The 14,434-nt window shown below is 35.5% G+C and overlaps 1 protein-coding gene across 1 annotated transcript in view; it reads left to right on the forward strand.

The window, feature by feature from the left end:
• The first annotated feature begins 3,903 nt into the window (after window positions 1-3,903).
• LOC108987345 (ATP-dependent DNA helicase 2 subunit KU70) overlaps window positions 3,904-14,434 on the forward strand; it is a 36,969-nt gene continuing 26,438 nt past the window's right edge. The window contains exons 1-3 of the mRNA XM_018960250.2: window positions 3,904-4,122; window positions 4,220-4,297; window positions 7,107-7,223. Coding sequence (XP_018815795.1) covers window positions 4,057-4,122; window positions 4,220-4,297; window positions 7,107-7,223 — 261 coding nt within the window. The 5' untranslated portion in view covers window positions 3,904-4,056. The remainder of the gene's footprint in view (window positions 4,123-4,219; window positions 4,298-7,106; window positions 7,224-14,434) is intronic.

Genomic DNA, 14,434 nt, shown 5'->3' on the forward strand with positions numbered 1-14,434 from the left:
GTTTAACAATTTAACATGTTGCATTAAGTCACATCAATTTATGAGTTTGTTTTTGTCTCTTTATGGCTAAAACAATTTTTAAGAAACAAAAATAATGTTGAAGGGTTTATCTTATTGAATGAGAGGCGTATATGTTAGTACTGTGCAGGACTCTTGCATCTTCTGCTCCATTGTTGAGAATGCTAGACCCTTCATTTATTTGCTAAACCAAAGTTACATAATGACCAACTTCAACAACTGTAATGGCTTCAATGATGGTTGTGTTATTTAGCACCCTTTATATAATTTGCACCTTGATCATACCCTTTTCAAAATGGAAATGATTTGGTGAATTCTGGTTTTGTTGGAAAACATTAAGGATGATGTGTCAGCCGCTTATTGGATGATGTAAAGTCAACTTTTACACCATGATTCAAGATGTATTCTTTTTTTTTTTTTTTTTAACAAAAACATTTATTACAATCAGACGGTAGAGTCGCTGTGCGTTTGTTGCCTACATGGAAAAAATTAAATCGTGCGTGCGTTTCGGTTGGGATTAAATGGTGCGTTTGATCAACTCTGCTTGTTTCTCTCCCGAAACTTCTCCTTCTCTCCAACCTCCTCCTTCTCCTTCATTCTGGAACCTTAAACCTAATTGAAATGATGTTGCGTTCACTAGAGATGTAAAACTCAACCAAGAAACAGAAAAATCAGCCTGGACTTGCTCTAACTAGTAGAATAGGTTCGGTCCAGGACTGGTTTCCTTAGTTTTAAAATTGGCCTATACCAGTTTGGTTCTAGTTCTATGCTTTTTAGGATCGAACTAGACCGGTTCACTATATTATATATTTTAAATTAATTTGTTTAATATTATATATAATATATAATAATATAAATTATAATTATATATAATATAATGTTATTATAATTTATAACATAAAGTTTTAATCTTAAACATGAAAATTTATTTGATTATATGCTTTAAATATATAATATATATATTAATAATATTTTATGACCTAATAAATTCTTAACATATTCCTTTTGATAAATACATAATACATTAGTAATATGAATATGCATTAGTATATTGATTACACTTCGCTTTAATTAATTAGTATACATTAGTATACTAATGTATATTAGTATATTAATTACATTTTATGTCCTAATATTAATACTATTAAAATCGAAAAACCGATCCGAACAGGTAAAACTGGAGGTATTGGTTTAGAAGGATAATCGGAACGTAATTGATTTTAAAAAATGTCAAACCGGTACATACTAATTCAATCCTAAATTTTATACAAAATTAGACCAATTACACCCTAACATTCATGCATACTACTTTGAGTATATTGGATTTTTGTCATTGTTTCATGAGATAGGTTGATATGTGTATCCAAATTAACCTTAAGGACAGGTTTGAGGGGTGGGATGAGACACAAAATTTTCATCTCATCTCATCTCATTATTATATCTTTTTCAAATCTTCATATAAAATATAATAAACAATTCAATTTTTTCAAATCTCAATATAATAATAATACTAAAACAAAATATTTTAAACACTAAAACAAAATAAAAAATTCTCATCTCACTTTCCAAACCTGCCCTAAGACTTTTATGTTTTTATGAATCAAATTTTAAGATTTTAACTTTTCGCAAAATTGATATCTAAATTTTAGAAACTTATAATTAGTTACGTCTGCCAATTTGTCATTCGAAAACTAACAGGAGATTGCCATGTAGCAACGTGTCATCTTTTGAGTAATTGATGTGGCATACTAATGTCACCTATTTACCAATCAAAGATTGACATGTTGTATTAGAACGCTGCGTTGTAGCTTTATATTAGTTTTTTAACGGGAGATTGATCCAAAATATTAAAGTTAAAAGTTTGGGCTTCAATTTGTAAAAACGTAAAACATTTTGTTCTTGATAAATGATGTGTACAGTCTTATGATATGCTTAGGTAATAAGATGAGATGGTGAATATTATTGAAATAATAAGTGAATAATAGTTAAATTATTTAAATTAAAATATTTTATTAAGTTTTGTGGAATGAGATAGAAAATTTTGAATAAAAATATTATAAAGTTAAAAAACTGTTTGAATATATTTTTTTAATATTATTTTTATTTTAAAATTTAAAAAAATTTTATTATTTTTTATGTTTTATTTGGAAGTTTGGAAAAGTTATAATGATTATATGAAAAAATTAAATATTTGAAATTAAAAAATATTTATATTTAAAAAAAATTATAAAAATTTTTAAAATGAAATGGGATGATTCCCAAACATTTAGGGTGTGTTTAGATGTTGAAGTGAGTTGAGTTGAGATGATAAAATATTGTTAGAATATTATTTTTTAATATTATTATTATTTTAGGATTTAAAAAAATTAGATTGTTTATTATATTTTGTATTGAAATTTGAAAAAATTGTAATAATGAGTTGAGATGAGTTTAAGATCCAAACGAAACCTTAAGGTGTACAAGCCCAAGGCATTCTTTTAACCACGAGCACTACTATTTTTTTTAAAAGAATTGTTGAAGAATTTCCCACGGGCCACAACTATACCTAAACGCTTTTAAAATTTTAAAATTTTTTAATTTTTTTAAAATTTTTTTTTGAGTTTATTTTTTTAAAATTAATTCAATTCTTCTATTTATTATTTATATATTAAATATTTGATAAAAAAAAATAATAAAAAAAATATAGTGTATAGAAGTTGGAGAGGTTGTATAAATTTTTTCAATTAAAAAAAGAAAAATGATTCTTGAAAGCGCTTTTTCAATCAGTAGAGGTGATGATTGTTCGAATATCTGTTACACTGAAATTGCAAGAGAAAATTCCATCCATTGCAGCAGTTTAACTTCTGTAAAATCCATAAAACAAAGGAAATACATCCCCTCCCTTTCGTCTCTCTAATTGTATGCTTGCGATTTTCTCTCAAGTAATTTGCAAACAAAGTAAGTCAATAGAACTCCGTAAAAAACCTTTGTGGTAGTTCTATGGAATATGTACAGCTCGATATATAGAGGCCTCCAAAAGTCGAGTAGAAAAAAAAGGAAGAAGATGACCTTTCTTGTATTCTCTCTCTTCAATTGTTTTTTATTTTTATTAAAACATACAAAAATGCTTTAGGTCCCGAATTTGGGACCCAAATAGTGTCATGAATGAGTTTTTTATTTTACTTTTATTTAGTGATTAAAAAAATATTTTTTAATGATGTTATAAATTTTTTATTTTTTTTAAAAATATTTATGATGATTAAAAAAATATATGAATAAAAAGAAAAAAAAATGAAAAATTGAAATGCACTATTTGGAATACAATTTCATTGACTTTAGCACTGCTCTAAAAAATAAAAATAAGATTTGATAAAATATTAAACTAATAATTGGTACGCGGGTTCCGCTTGTATCTAGAAAAACTGTTAAAAAAAATGTCATGCTAGTCGGCCGTCCAGTATTTCCAGTTGGGCGAACCACTGGTGTAAAATATTGTTTTAATATTTTTAACCATTAAGAAAAAAGTACATAATTTTATTGATAACCAATTCCTTAATTATTAAATAAAAAAAATTAAGAAGAAAAATAAAATATATAAGCAATAAAATTGAGGAGGCAAAGTGATGGAGTCATTTCTTTTAATTTTATAAAATTTTTTATCACATCTCATTTTATCTAATTATTATAATTTTTTTAATTTTATAAAATTTTTTATCACATCTCATTTTATCTAATCATTATAATTTTTTTAATTTTTCATACAAAATAAAATAAATAATTAAAATTTTTTAAATTTTAAAATAAAAATAATATTAAAAATATATCTCAATTTATCTAAAAACAAACTATTTAACATTTTCCTTAAAAATTAAAAAAAATCCTCCGACAGCTCCTTCTCGACTTTTACTGCTGAAAGATCAAAAGAAGAGCATAGGAAGAGTAGTCCGGAAGCTGTTTCAAATAAATAAGGCGGGTGAGGACGGTGATACTAGGTTCTCTCCCACTCTCAGATTCTTTCCTCAATCACTCTCTCTGTCTCTCTCCCAATTCTTGAGAGTAATGGACTTGGACCCAGATGACGTCTTCAGAGACGACGAAGACGACCCCGACAACGAGCTTTATCTGGTCTTCTCCTCTTTTATTTACTAATCTAAGCACCCATTTTTAATGTCATTTCGATTAGTTCGTTGTTGTTGATAGTATGTGTTTATATATTATTCAGGAAAGAGAGTCGACCAAAGAGCTTTTGGTTTACCTTGTTGATGCTTCCCCCAAAATGTTCTCCACTACTTCCCTTGCCGTGAGTTTCCCTCTACAGCTTAGTTCACATCTCTAAAAATTTATACATCTTTGTGTATTTAACATCAAAAGTATAAGGTTCTTTCATTCCTGTGAATAGTGATTGGTATATAGTAATCTATACTTTCATGAATAGTTAGTTTTCTTATCTCACGAATTTTCAATATTGCCAAACTAGGAAAACTTATACAGTTAAGTGGGTGAAGTATTTTTAGCTTATTCAGCAAGTTTGCCCAACTCAAACTTATAATGAGCACCCTCCTCTGTCGCAACCTGAGACTCTAGCCGGCAGAGTCTCAAGACGTGACTGCTGTAGTCTCTTAAAACGTTTCAATGCAAATAAGCCAAATGAGACCAACTTGTCACATCTATCTCAAATCTGAAATGTTTTACGTAAAACAATATTTTTTTTTGATAATTAATAAAGTTTATTGATCTTCAAAATTTTTGATAATTAATAAAGTTTATTGATCTTCAAAATTAGGCATAGCCTGAGTACATAGGTGGTATACAAGTGAGAAATGCCTAATAATAATAAATGAATTTGAAGAAGCAAACAAGATTCAAAACAAGCAGAAAGTCTGCAGGAAAACGGTTAGGAATGAGTCAATAGAATTCAATAATATTCAGGAGTGGAACAGCTTGATATCACAAAAACATCAAAACCAGAGTCTCAAGCTTGAATTATACATAAAGGGTAAATTACTTTAAAAATACATGAAGCATAATTGTAGAATTCAGCTAGGGCATAAATATGGAGATAATCATTGCTTATTACAATGGGCTCAGAAATAAGAGTTGAGAAATTTTTTTTTAACGACCCAAAGAAAGCCCAAGCCACATCTAGGCTTTTACTTCAAAAGGATTGGTCACTGTTACATTTAGAGTTATTTGTAATCATTATAAAGTCCAATTCCACCAATAAGAACCAATGTGTGACTTAACACTCAATGCACCTTTATCATACTCATTCATCTCTATCATACTCTTCTCGCCAATGTGAGACTTAGGAGGGTGCTACGTGTTTTCTTGTGGAATCGTAGGTGTTTGAGTTGATGGTTGAGGATGGCATTTTTGTCTTACTCATTCTCAAGAGGAGTAGGAGGGGTTGCTTGGGTGGACTCCTTGGGCTTACTCAATATAGTGAGGTTGTCGTCTATGGTGGAAGCTTGTGTTCAATCAGAGATAAGGCCGGAGTTTGTGAAAACTTTCCGTGTCATAAATAAAGCATACCTCACTCAGCAGTGCTCAAATGCTCACAACTATTATTTAGCATTGGCTGAATACGGTGGAGGTCAGATCATTATGCCGTGGCTTACACCCGTTGGCTATACAATCTTTTAGGGGGAAGAAAGAAGATCGTCCAAGGGGAGTTTGGAGGAAAATACTGAGGATAGTAGCATTGGAGAAGATTATGACAATGGATAATTTGATGATGTGGTACATCTTGTAAATGGATTGGTGTTACATGTGTAAGAAGAGTGGGAAACCATCTCAAATATTGCTTCATTGTGAAGTGGCTAGGACCTTGTGGGCAATAATATTTCAACTTATGGGATAGAATGGGTGATGCAATTTTGTGTGGTGGAGCTAATGGTAGCTTGGGGAGGTTATAGAGATGGAGTCACAGGTTTGCTTGATGTGGAGTATCTGAAAGGAACTGAAATTTCAAAGATTGCAAAAGTATGTTTCTATAGTTGAGAACCTCCTTGATTTGGGTTTATAAGATTGGACTATGATACAGTATAACTCTGGTTTTGTATCGATTATAGATTTTTCAAATGCTTGTTTCACCTATTCTTACTTATAAAAAAAAAAAAAAAGTGCTTGTTTCACCTAATGTAGCTTGAGTTTAGATGTAGCTTGAGTTTTCCTTTGGGACTTGAGCCAATCCCAACCAAGTGTGGGACTTGAGCCATGCTTACCTATGATGAAATAGCCCAATGAGAGCGTTGAGAATTGAAGGGGTGGAAATTATAATATCCTGGATTGTGTATATATAGATGGTGAATATAATCCCGTATTGCTTGAGAGGGAGAAGTTGAAGCCCTTTATAACCTGGACAGGTCAATGCCTTATAAAAGCTTTCAAGTTGTAAGTTTTACAGCCATTGAAGTGGTTAAGTAATACGTTGACTCCACATGATTTGACTATCTAATATATCTTGGGGATTTGTTTCTCGTAATTTTATGACTCTTAAGTTACACACGCACTTGATGGGTCTTGAACCCATGTATCCACCCTTCTTCCTCTACTTATAAGATGCTGAGTGAGCTAGAGCCCATTGTCATGACTCTAGTAATGTTTTGTAGTATAATTGAAAAATATAAGGCCATGCGAGGAGTTCTGGGTAGTCTACTGCAGATTTATTGGAGATGCGGCTATAATTGGTGGTGCCAAGTGTAGGATGTGACATCCATTGATTATGCACTTTGGACACCAATGCATGCCATGATATGCAATAACCATAGCTTGTAATCACTCTATACTAATACTTGTATTGCCTGTGGCGATATTGAATATTTTGGAATATATACTTGTCAAATTATGGAAATTGTTGATTCTATTTTTAAGTCATCTAATAAATTGGTTAATACACTCCATTAAGTGAAAGAGACTATATCATCCATGGACTTTTCTTTCAGTTTATTTGGTCAAACTGGTTATTTATGTCTTCTGCAAATAATTTGTAAAGCCTTGTCTTTTTGATGTCGGTCCAGATTCAACTATTTAGGCTTCAGAACATGCTGATGTCTGTACCATTGCAAACATAATTTGATCAGCATTTCTTTATTTGGCAATGTTGGCAGGCAGATCAAAAGGATGAAACTCATTTCCACATTGCTCTGAGTTGTATCTCACAGTCGTTGAAGACTCGGATCATCAATAGCTCATACGATGAAGTTGCTATTTGCTTCTTTAACACTGTAAGATGTTGGCCGTGTTCACTAAAAGACACGTTTCCAAGTTTATTTTAAGTTTTGCTTTCAATTTTTTATGTTCTAGTTCCTTTATATTTGTTTAGGCAGTTTCTTCTTTTTGGCTTTTCCATTAATCTGTCCTCTAATCCTTGAACATTATACTATTATATTATAAAAAAAACATGATACTATTAAATGTTGGTGTACAGTTGGATTATTACTTTTCAGTATAAAGCACAAGCATAGAAGTGAGTTGACCTTTAATTTGGAAGTAGAGAAGAATTTTCTCCCTAGCTCTCTCTCTCTCTCTCTTTCTCTTTGTGGGTCATGACTTCTTGTTGTATTGTCTTCTCTTTCCAGGTGTTTCTTGATGGGGAAAATCATTAAGGCCTTGTTTGGATAGCGAAAGTGTTTCATCTCATCATTACAATTTTCACAAATTTTCACATAAAATACAATAAATAATTTAACTTTTCCAAATCTCAAAACAATAATAATATTAAAAAATAATATTCTAACAATATTTTATTCAACTTTCGGCTTTCATATAAAATCAGTTCATCTCATCTCACTATCCAAACTGTACCTAATTTTCCTCAGGTTCTTCATGTTTTCTTCTAGTTTATCTATTTTCTTAGTAAGGCTACGATGGAGCATAGACTTCGGGTAGAAGCTAAATTGTTTGTTTTTTTGTTAGGAAAGGTGGCAATCTGTTTTGTATTTCAGAGAAGAGTAGGAAGAAGTTGAATTCCCTTTATCTCAGTAGAGGGATGGTAGAATGGATGGCTAGGGAGGTGGAGGAATGTTTGGTGTGGGGATTCTGCCCTTAAGATTGATTTTCCTTCTTTGTTTAGGATTGGATCAAGAAGCTATGGTAGCCGATTCTTATTCTTGTATAGATGATAATATTCATTGGAATGTAGATTTTGTTAGAGGTGTTAATGATTGGGAGGTGAATGAAGTTTCAGATTTTTTGGAAAGACTTTATAATTCAAAGGTTGTACAGGGAAGGGAGGATAGATTATTGTGGGATCAAACAGGAAATTCCAGGTTTTCAGTTAGTTCAAATTATAAGGTACTAACCTGTCACTATGGTGTTGAGTTTCCTTGGAAAAGTATCTGGAGAGTGAAGGTACCTACTAAGGTGTCGTTCTTCTGTTGGTTGGCAACTATTGGTAAAATTTTGACCACAGATAATCTAAGAAAACGTGGTATATATGTGGTTGAGTGGTGTTTCATGTGCAAGAAAGATGATGAATCTATAAACCATCTCTTTATTCATTGTGAGGTGGCAAAGTTTTTGTGGAATGAGATTTTTGGTCGGACAGGTATAGTTTGGGTGATGCCTAAGAAAGTGGTTGATCTTCTTGCATGTTGGAATGGTTTTGAGGGGAGAACACGAAGACTAACGCAAAAATTTGTGATTTGAAGACTGCCTTTCCCCTTCGATCTACGTAGTCAAACAATTCAAGATAAATCAACACTCAACCTGCAAAGGAAGTAGTTGAGTTTAAGGGAAACTTTTCCTGTTCCAATTGAAGAAGTCGAAGGGGTGAACGAGCGTTGCGCAAGCAGTAACTCCTATAAACACTGTCAAAAGTGAGTGACTCTTCATCTCCACTCTTATATAAGCTTTTGCACCAAATTGAGTTTAGTTTGGTTTTCCTGTTCTCATGGAATTCCTTGTTTAGGCGGGCAAAGGTTGTCCAAGTGGCTGCCATATGAAAGATGATCCCTTTGTGCTTGATGTGGTGTCTTTGGTTGGAAAGGAATGAGTGATGCTTCGAAGACAAAGAACGCTCATTGGGAGACATTAGGGATTATTTCTTTTGTACTTTGTGTTCGTAGGCCAAGGCTCTTGTACTGAATGCTGATAATTTTTAGGATTTGCTTTAGACTCTTTTAGATTCTAGTGTGATGTAGTTATTTCCTTTGTATACGTCCTGTGTATCAAAGTTGATCTGAATACCCTTTCCATAGAGATTGCTTTCATTATATAGAAGGAAATTTACAAGATAAGTATTTATACAAGGTAAGTATTTACACGATTATGTGCATATCTAGCTAGAAAGGAAAGTATCGAACTAGAAAGGAAAATGTTACTGAAATACAATAATCATATCAAATCATTTCTCCGTGACATCTCTCAAATTGATGCTGGTAGATCAAGAAGCATCAATTTGTCAACCAAGAACTGATGTCGGTAGGGGTGTGCAAAATTCCGAAAATTCCGACTCCGTCCGACTTCCGCTCCGACTCCGACTCCGACTTCGTCGGAGTCATCGGAATTCGGAGTCGGAATTCGGAGTAGCTCCGAATATCTATTCGGAGTCGGAGTCGGAGTCGGAGCTCCAAGAAGCTCCGATTCCGACTCCGAAATTTTTTTTACTGAACACTTGCGCTCGAGCGAGGTATCGAGCGCAAGTCGAGCACACGTTATATTGAACATTGGCTCGAGCAACATGTCGAGCGGAAGTCGAGCGAACCTCTCTGGAAAAGTTCTGCTCGAGCGACAGGTCGAGCGGAAGTCGAGCGGAAGTCAAGCAAACCTCTCTGAAAGAGTTCCGCTCGAGCACCACGTCGAGCGCACGTCGAGCTCCGATCTTATGTCGGAGCTCCGATAGGAGGTCGGAGCTCCGACCTCCGATCGGAGTCGGACTCCGACTCCAGTTCGGAGTCGGAGTCGGAGCTCCAATTTGGCTCCGACTCTTGTCGGAGTCGGAGGTCGGAAACGAGCACTCCAACTCCGTCGGAGTCGGAGCCCAGCCCTAGATGTCGGTGCTAAGAAAGAGATTTAGTGAATATGTCTGCAGTTTGATGTTTGGTAGAAATGTGAGGAAGCGTAATCACATGTCTGTCAAACGATTCACGTATGGAATGACAATCGATTTCGATATATTTCGTACGCTCATGGAAGACAGGATTAACAGCGATCTGAATAGCATTGGTATTATCAGCATGAAGAGGAGTGGAATGAAGCTGAGGAAAACCAAAATCACCCAATAACCCATGAAGCCATGTGATCTCAGAGTAGGCGGAAGACATAGCTTGATACTTAGACTCAGTGGAGGACTTGGAAACTCTGTCTTGCTTCTTACTCTTCCAAGAAATGAGTGCGTTGCCTAAAAACATGCACCAGCCAGTATCAAAGCGACGAGTATCCACACATCCGGCCTAATCAGCGTCACTATACCCCACCAACTGTAAGGAAGATTTCTTAGGAAAGAACAACCCGCGTGTAGAGGTGCCCTTCAAATATCGGATAATGCGGCGGACAACAGCTAAGTGAAGGTGTCGGGGGGCCTGCATAAATTGACTGACCTGTTGCACAACAAAAGAAATGTCAGGACAAAGTTCAAACTCCCAACGAGTTGCTGATACAAGGATGGATCTGATAGGAGCTCGCCTTCCTCCTAACAAAACTTAAGATTTACCTCCAAGGGAGTAGTAAGAACATGATTACCCGATTGGAGACCAGCTAATGAAATCACTTCCTGCGTGTATTTGTGCTGGTGTAACAATGTACCAGTCGGAGTAATCTGCACCTCAAGGCCAAGAAAGTACTGTAAGGGATCGAGATCTTTCATGTGAAAAGAGGCATTGAGATGCTGTTGTAATTGCTTAATTAACTCAGTGTCAGAGCCAGTAATCACAATGTCGTCAACATATACTAAAAGTAATACAATTCTTGCAGAAGTCTTGCGAAGAAATAGAGAGGAATCAAACTGACTTTGAGTAAAGTGAAAAGCAACCAGAGTAGAGCAAAATTTATCAAACCATGCTTGTGGAGCTTGTTTCAATCCATACAAGGATCGACGTAACCGACAAATCTCTGAGGAAGGTGTAGCAAACATGCCGGGAGGTGGAGACATAGATTTTTTCCTTCAAATTCCCATGTAGAAAAACATACTTCACGTCTATCTGCTGGAGAGACCACCCCTACGACGCAACAAGTGCTAGGATAGTACGTATAGTAGTCATTTTGGCGATAGGTGCAAACGTCTCTTCATAATCAATACCATACTCCTGCCGGTTCCCAAGATCCACGAGACGGGCCTTATATCTGTCTAGTGAGCCATTAGACAGAAACTTGACTGAGTACACCCATTTACAACCAATAGGTTTGACACAAGAGGGACAAGTCACAAGATCCCAAGTGTGATTGTCTTGAAGAGTTTGGATTTCTTCTTGCATGGCCTGCTGCCAACATGCTTGGGTGGCTGCCTGAGTATAAGAGTGAGGAACAAAAACAGTGTCGAGAGTGGCAGTAAACAAGGTATGAGAAAAACCATATTTATCTGGTGGATGTGTAATCCGGGTGGAGTGTCGAGGTATAGGAACCGGCGGGTAGAAGAGTAATAGGAGTTGAAGGAGGACGTCTATGATACACTACACCTGGTTTAAATCGCTCAATAGAAGAAGACACATCATCAAAAGCGGGTAGAAGAGTAATAGGAGGATTAGAAATAACCTGAGACAGAGGAGTGGTTTGGATTTAGAGATAAGTTGAGATGAGTTGAGATTGTTTGTTAATAGTAGAATAAAAGTTGAGATTGTTTGGGAAAGTTATTTTGAGATTTGAAAAAAGTTGAATTATTTATTATATTTTGTGTAGAAATTTGAGAAAGTTGTAATGATGAGATGAGATGAGTTAAGATGAGTTGATGTGGGTTTTGAATTCAAACGAGGCCTGAAAAAAATATTGATTTTCAAAGAAAATCACATTGCGGGAGATCCGGAATTTGTTTGCATGAGCATCATAACAAACAAATCTTTTCTGAGTAGGGCTATATCCCATAAAAGCACACATGATAGATTGGGTAGCAAGCTTGTGACGATCAACAGGTGGCAGATGAACAAAACAAACACACCCAAAAGTATGAAATGATCGATACTCAAGAGATATGCCAAATAATCGAAAATATGGAGAATCATAATTTAGAGTGGCAGTAGGCAATCGATTGATCAAATAAACAGCAGTAGATAAAGCTTCTACCCAGAACTTGGAAGGTATAGAAGAATCAATGAACAAAGTACGAATGACATCTAAGAGATGACGATTCTTACGCTCAGCGACTCCATTTTGTTGAAGGGTATAAGGACAAGAACGTTGGGAAATAATCCCTTTTTGCTGAAGATAAGTCTGAAAGGAATGAGACATGTATTCCCCCCTGAGACGGAGCGTAAGATTTTGATACAAGTACTGAACTGTGTCTCGACAAGCGTGACAAATTTTTGAAAAATAGAAAAGACGTTAGCTTTAGAACGGAGAAAATAGATACAAGTAAATCGACTATAATCATCGATAAACGTCACAAAATAACGATACTGACCATGAGAAATAACAGGGCTGACACCCCGAACATCAGTATGCACAATCTCAAAGCAAATAGAAGCACGACTACAATGCACAGGAAAATGTAAAGTTTTATTTTTACCAAGACAACAAGTAGCACAATCAAAAGATACAGGAAAAGAAGAAAATGAATCTTTATTGCCCAAAAAATCATGTTTCAAAAGATGAGTCAAGACAACAGAATTAAGATGACCTAATTCTTATGCCAGACTTCATTATTATTGGCAGTAGTCGTACAAGCAAAGGAAACAACATTAGGAATAGAAAACTGTGAAGGAAATAGACGTTCCACTTTAGGCCACTTCGCGATCATCGTCCCCTACACCTGATCCTGCATAAGACAACCACCATGAGAGAAATGAGCATCACAATTATTATTCACCAATTGGCTAATAGAAATGAAAGTGGTAGATAATTCAGGAGAGACAAAAACATTTCCAAATGAAGAGCCCAAAGTACCAACAATAGTAATAGGAAGTGTACTGCCATCAACAATCTGAATAGTTTGCGTGCCTCCATACTTACGAACACTATGGAGACCCGTTGTACTATCAGTCATGATTAGAGGCATCTGAATCAACAATCCAAGAAGAAGTGAAACTAAGATTCGTACCTTGCAGGCCTAAAGCCGTAAAAGCAGACACAATCATCTGTTGGACCATGGTAGGTGTGAGAATAGATGAATCAAAGCTTATAGTGAGGGGCGCAGAAGAAGACGAGGACTGAACAACAGCTTGAAAGGCTTGGGATTTGCGATTCTGAGGCCGCACCCGACAGTCTTTGATGAGATGACCCTCTTTCTTGCAGTAGTTACAAACTTCCTTCGGACAGTTGCGAGCAATATGACCAAACTCCTTGCAATTGAAACGCTGCAACTTGTTCCTCCCTCTCCCTTGTGCAGTATAGGCTACATTCACAGCTTCGGAAAAGACCTTCTCAGAAGTCATACCCATCTAAGTGGATAACCGCTGTTCTTCACACAATAAATCTCACAAGCAAATATCCAAGGAAGGAACCGGATTACGGTTCAATAAACCGGCTCGAACATGCGCAAATGCAGGTTGAAGCTTCATAAAAAACTGATCGCGTTGACTCTCAGCATGAACCGCTTGAAGAGCCGCAAGTGCCGCGGTGAGAACCTTAGCATGAACAATCGTAGAATACTCACTACAAAGATTAATAAAGCCAGAATAAAATTGCTCAATGGTTAAATTACCTTGACTGTAATTACTAATTTCCAACTCCAATTGAAACTTCTGAGCACTGTGATCTTGGTGGTAAATACGGTGAAGATAATCCCACATAACCTGAGCCGTAGTAAAACAACGAAAATTGGTCACAAGGTGAGACTCAATTGTCTCCAATAGCCAAGAGATCACCTTAGCATCCTTGACCTCCCATTGAGCAAATTCCTTTTCATAAGTGGGAACCTTAGTAGAACTATCAATAAGATTTGATAATTCTTTCACTTTCAAAAACATCTTAAACTGAAATTCCCACGTAGGAAAATTCTTTCCAGTAAAGCGAACAATAGTTTTTTCAATAGACATGATGAAAGCCTACTAAAAACAAAATCAGCCCAAGCAGTCAAAAATAATAACAGCAAGCCAAAATCAAATCAGTTCCAACTCCAAGTGAAATAGAGGCCCAAACACATTGAAGCCCACAGACACAGATTAATTAGGCCCAAGTAACAGAGGGCCCATATAATGATACCCGAGTAATTAGGCCCACAGACACAAAAATAATCGGTAAAGGGATACCCACCTAGCACCCAGCACAGACGGCAACATAAGTCGCAGACCACCTCGCGACCACCACAGAACCAGCCGTCTGCCACAGAGAGAGCCGACGTGCCCAT

The sequence above is a fragment of the Juglans regia genome, chromosome 7, assembly GCF_001411555.2.
Source record: "Juglans regia cultivar Chandler chromosome 7, Walnut 2.0, whole genome shotgun sequence".
NCBI classification, from domain to species: Eukaryota; Viridiplantae; Streptophyta; class Magnoliopsida; order Fagales; family Juglandaceae; genus Juglans; species Juglans regia.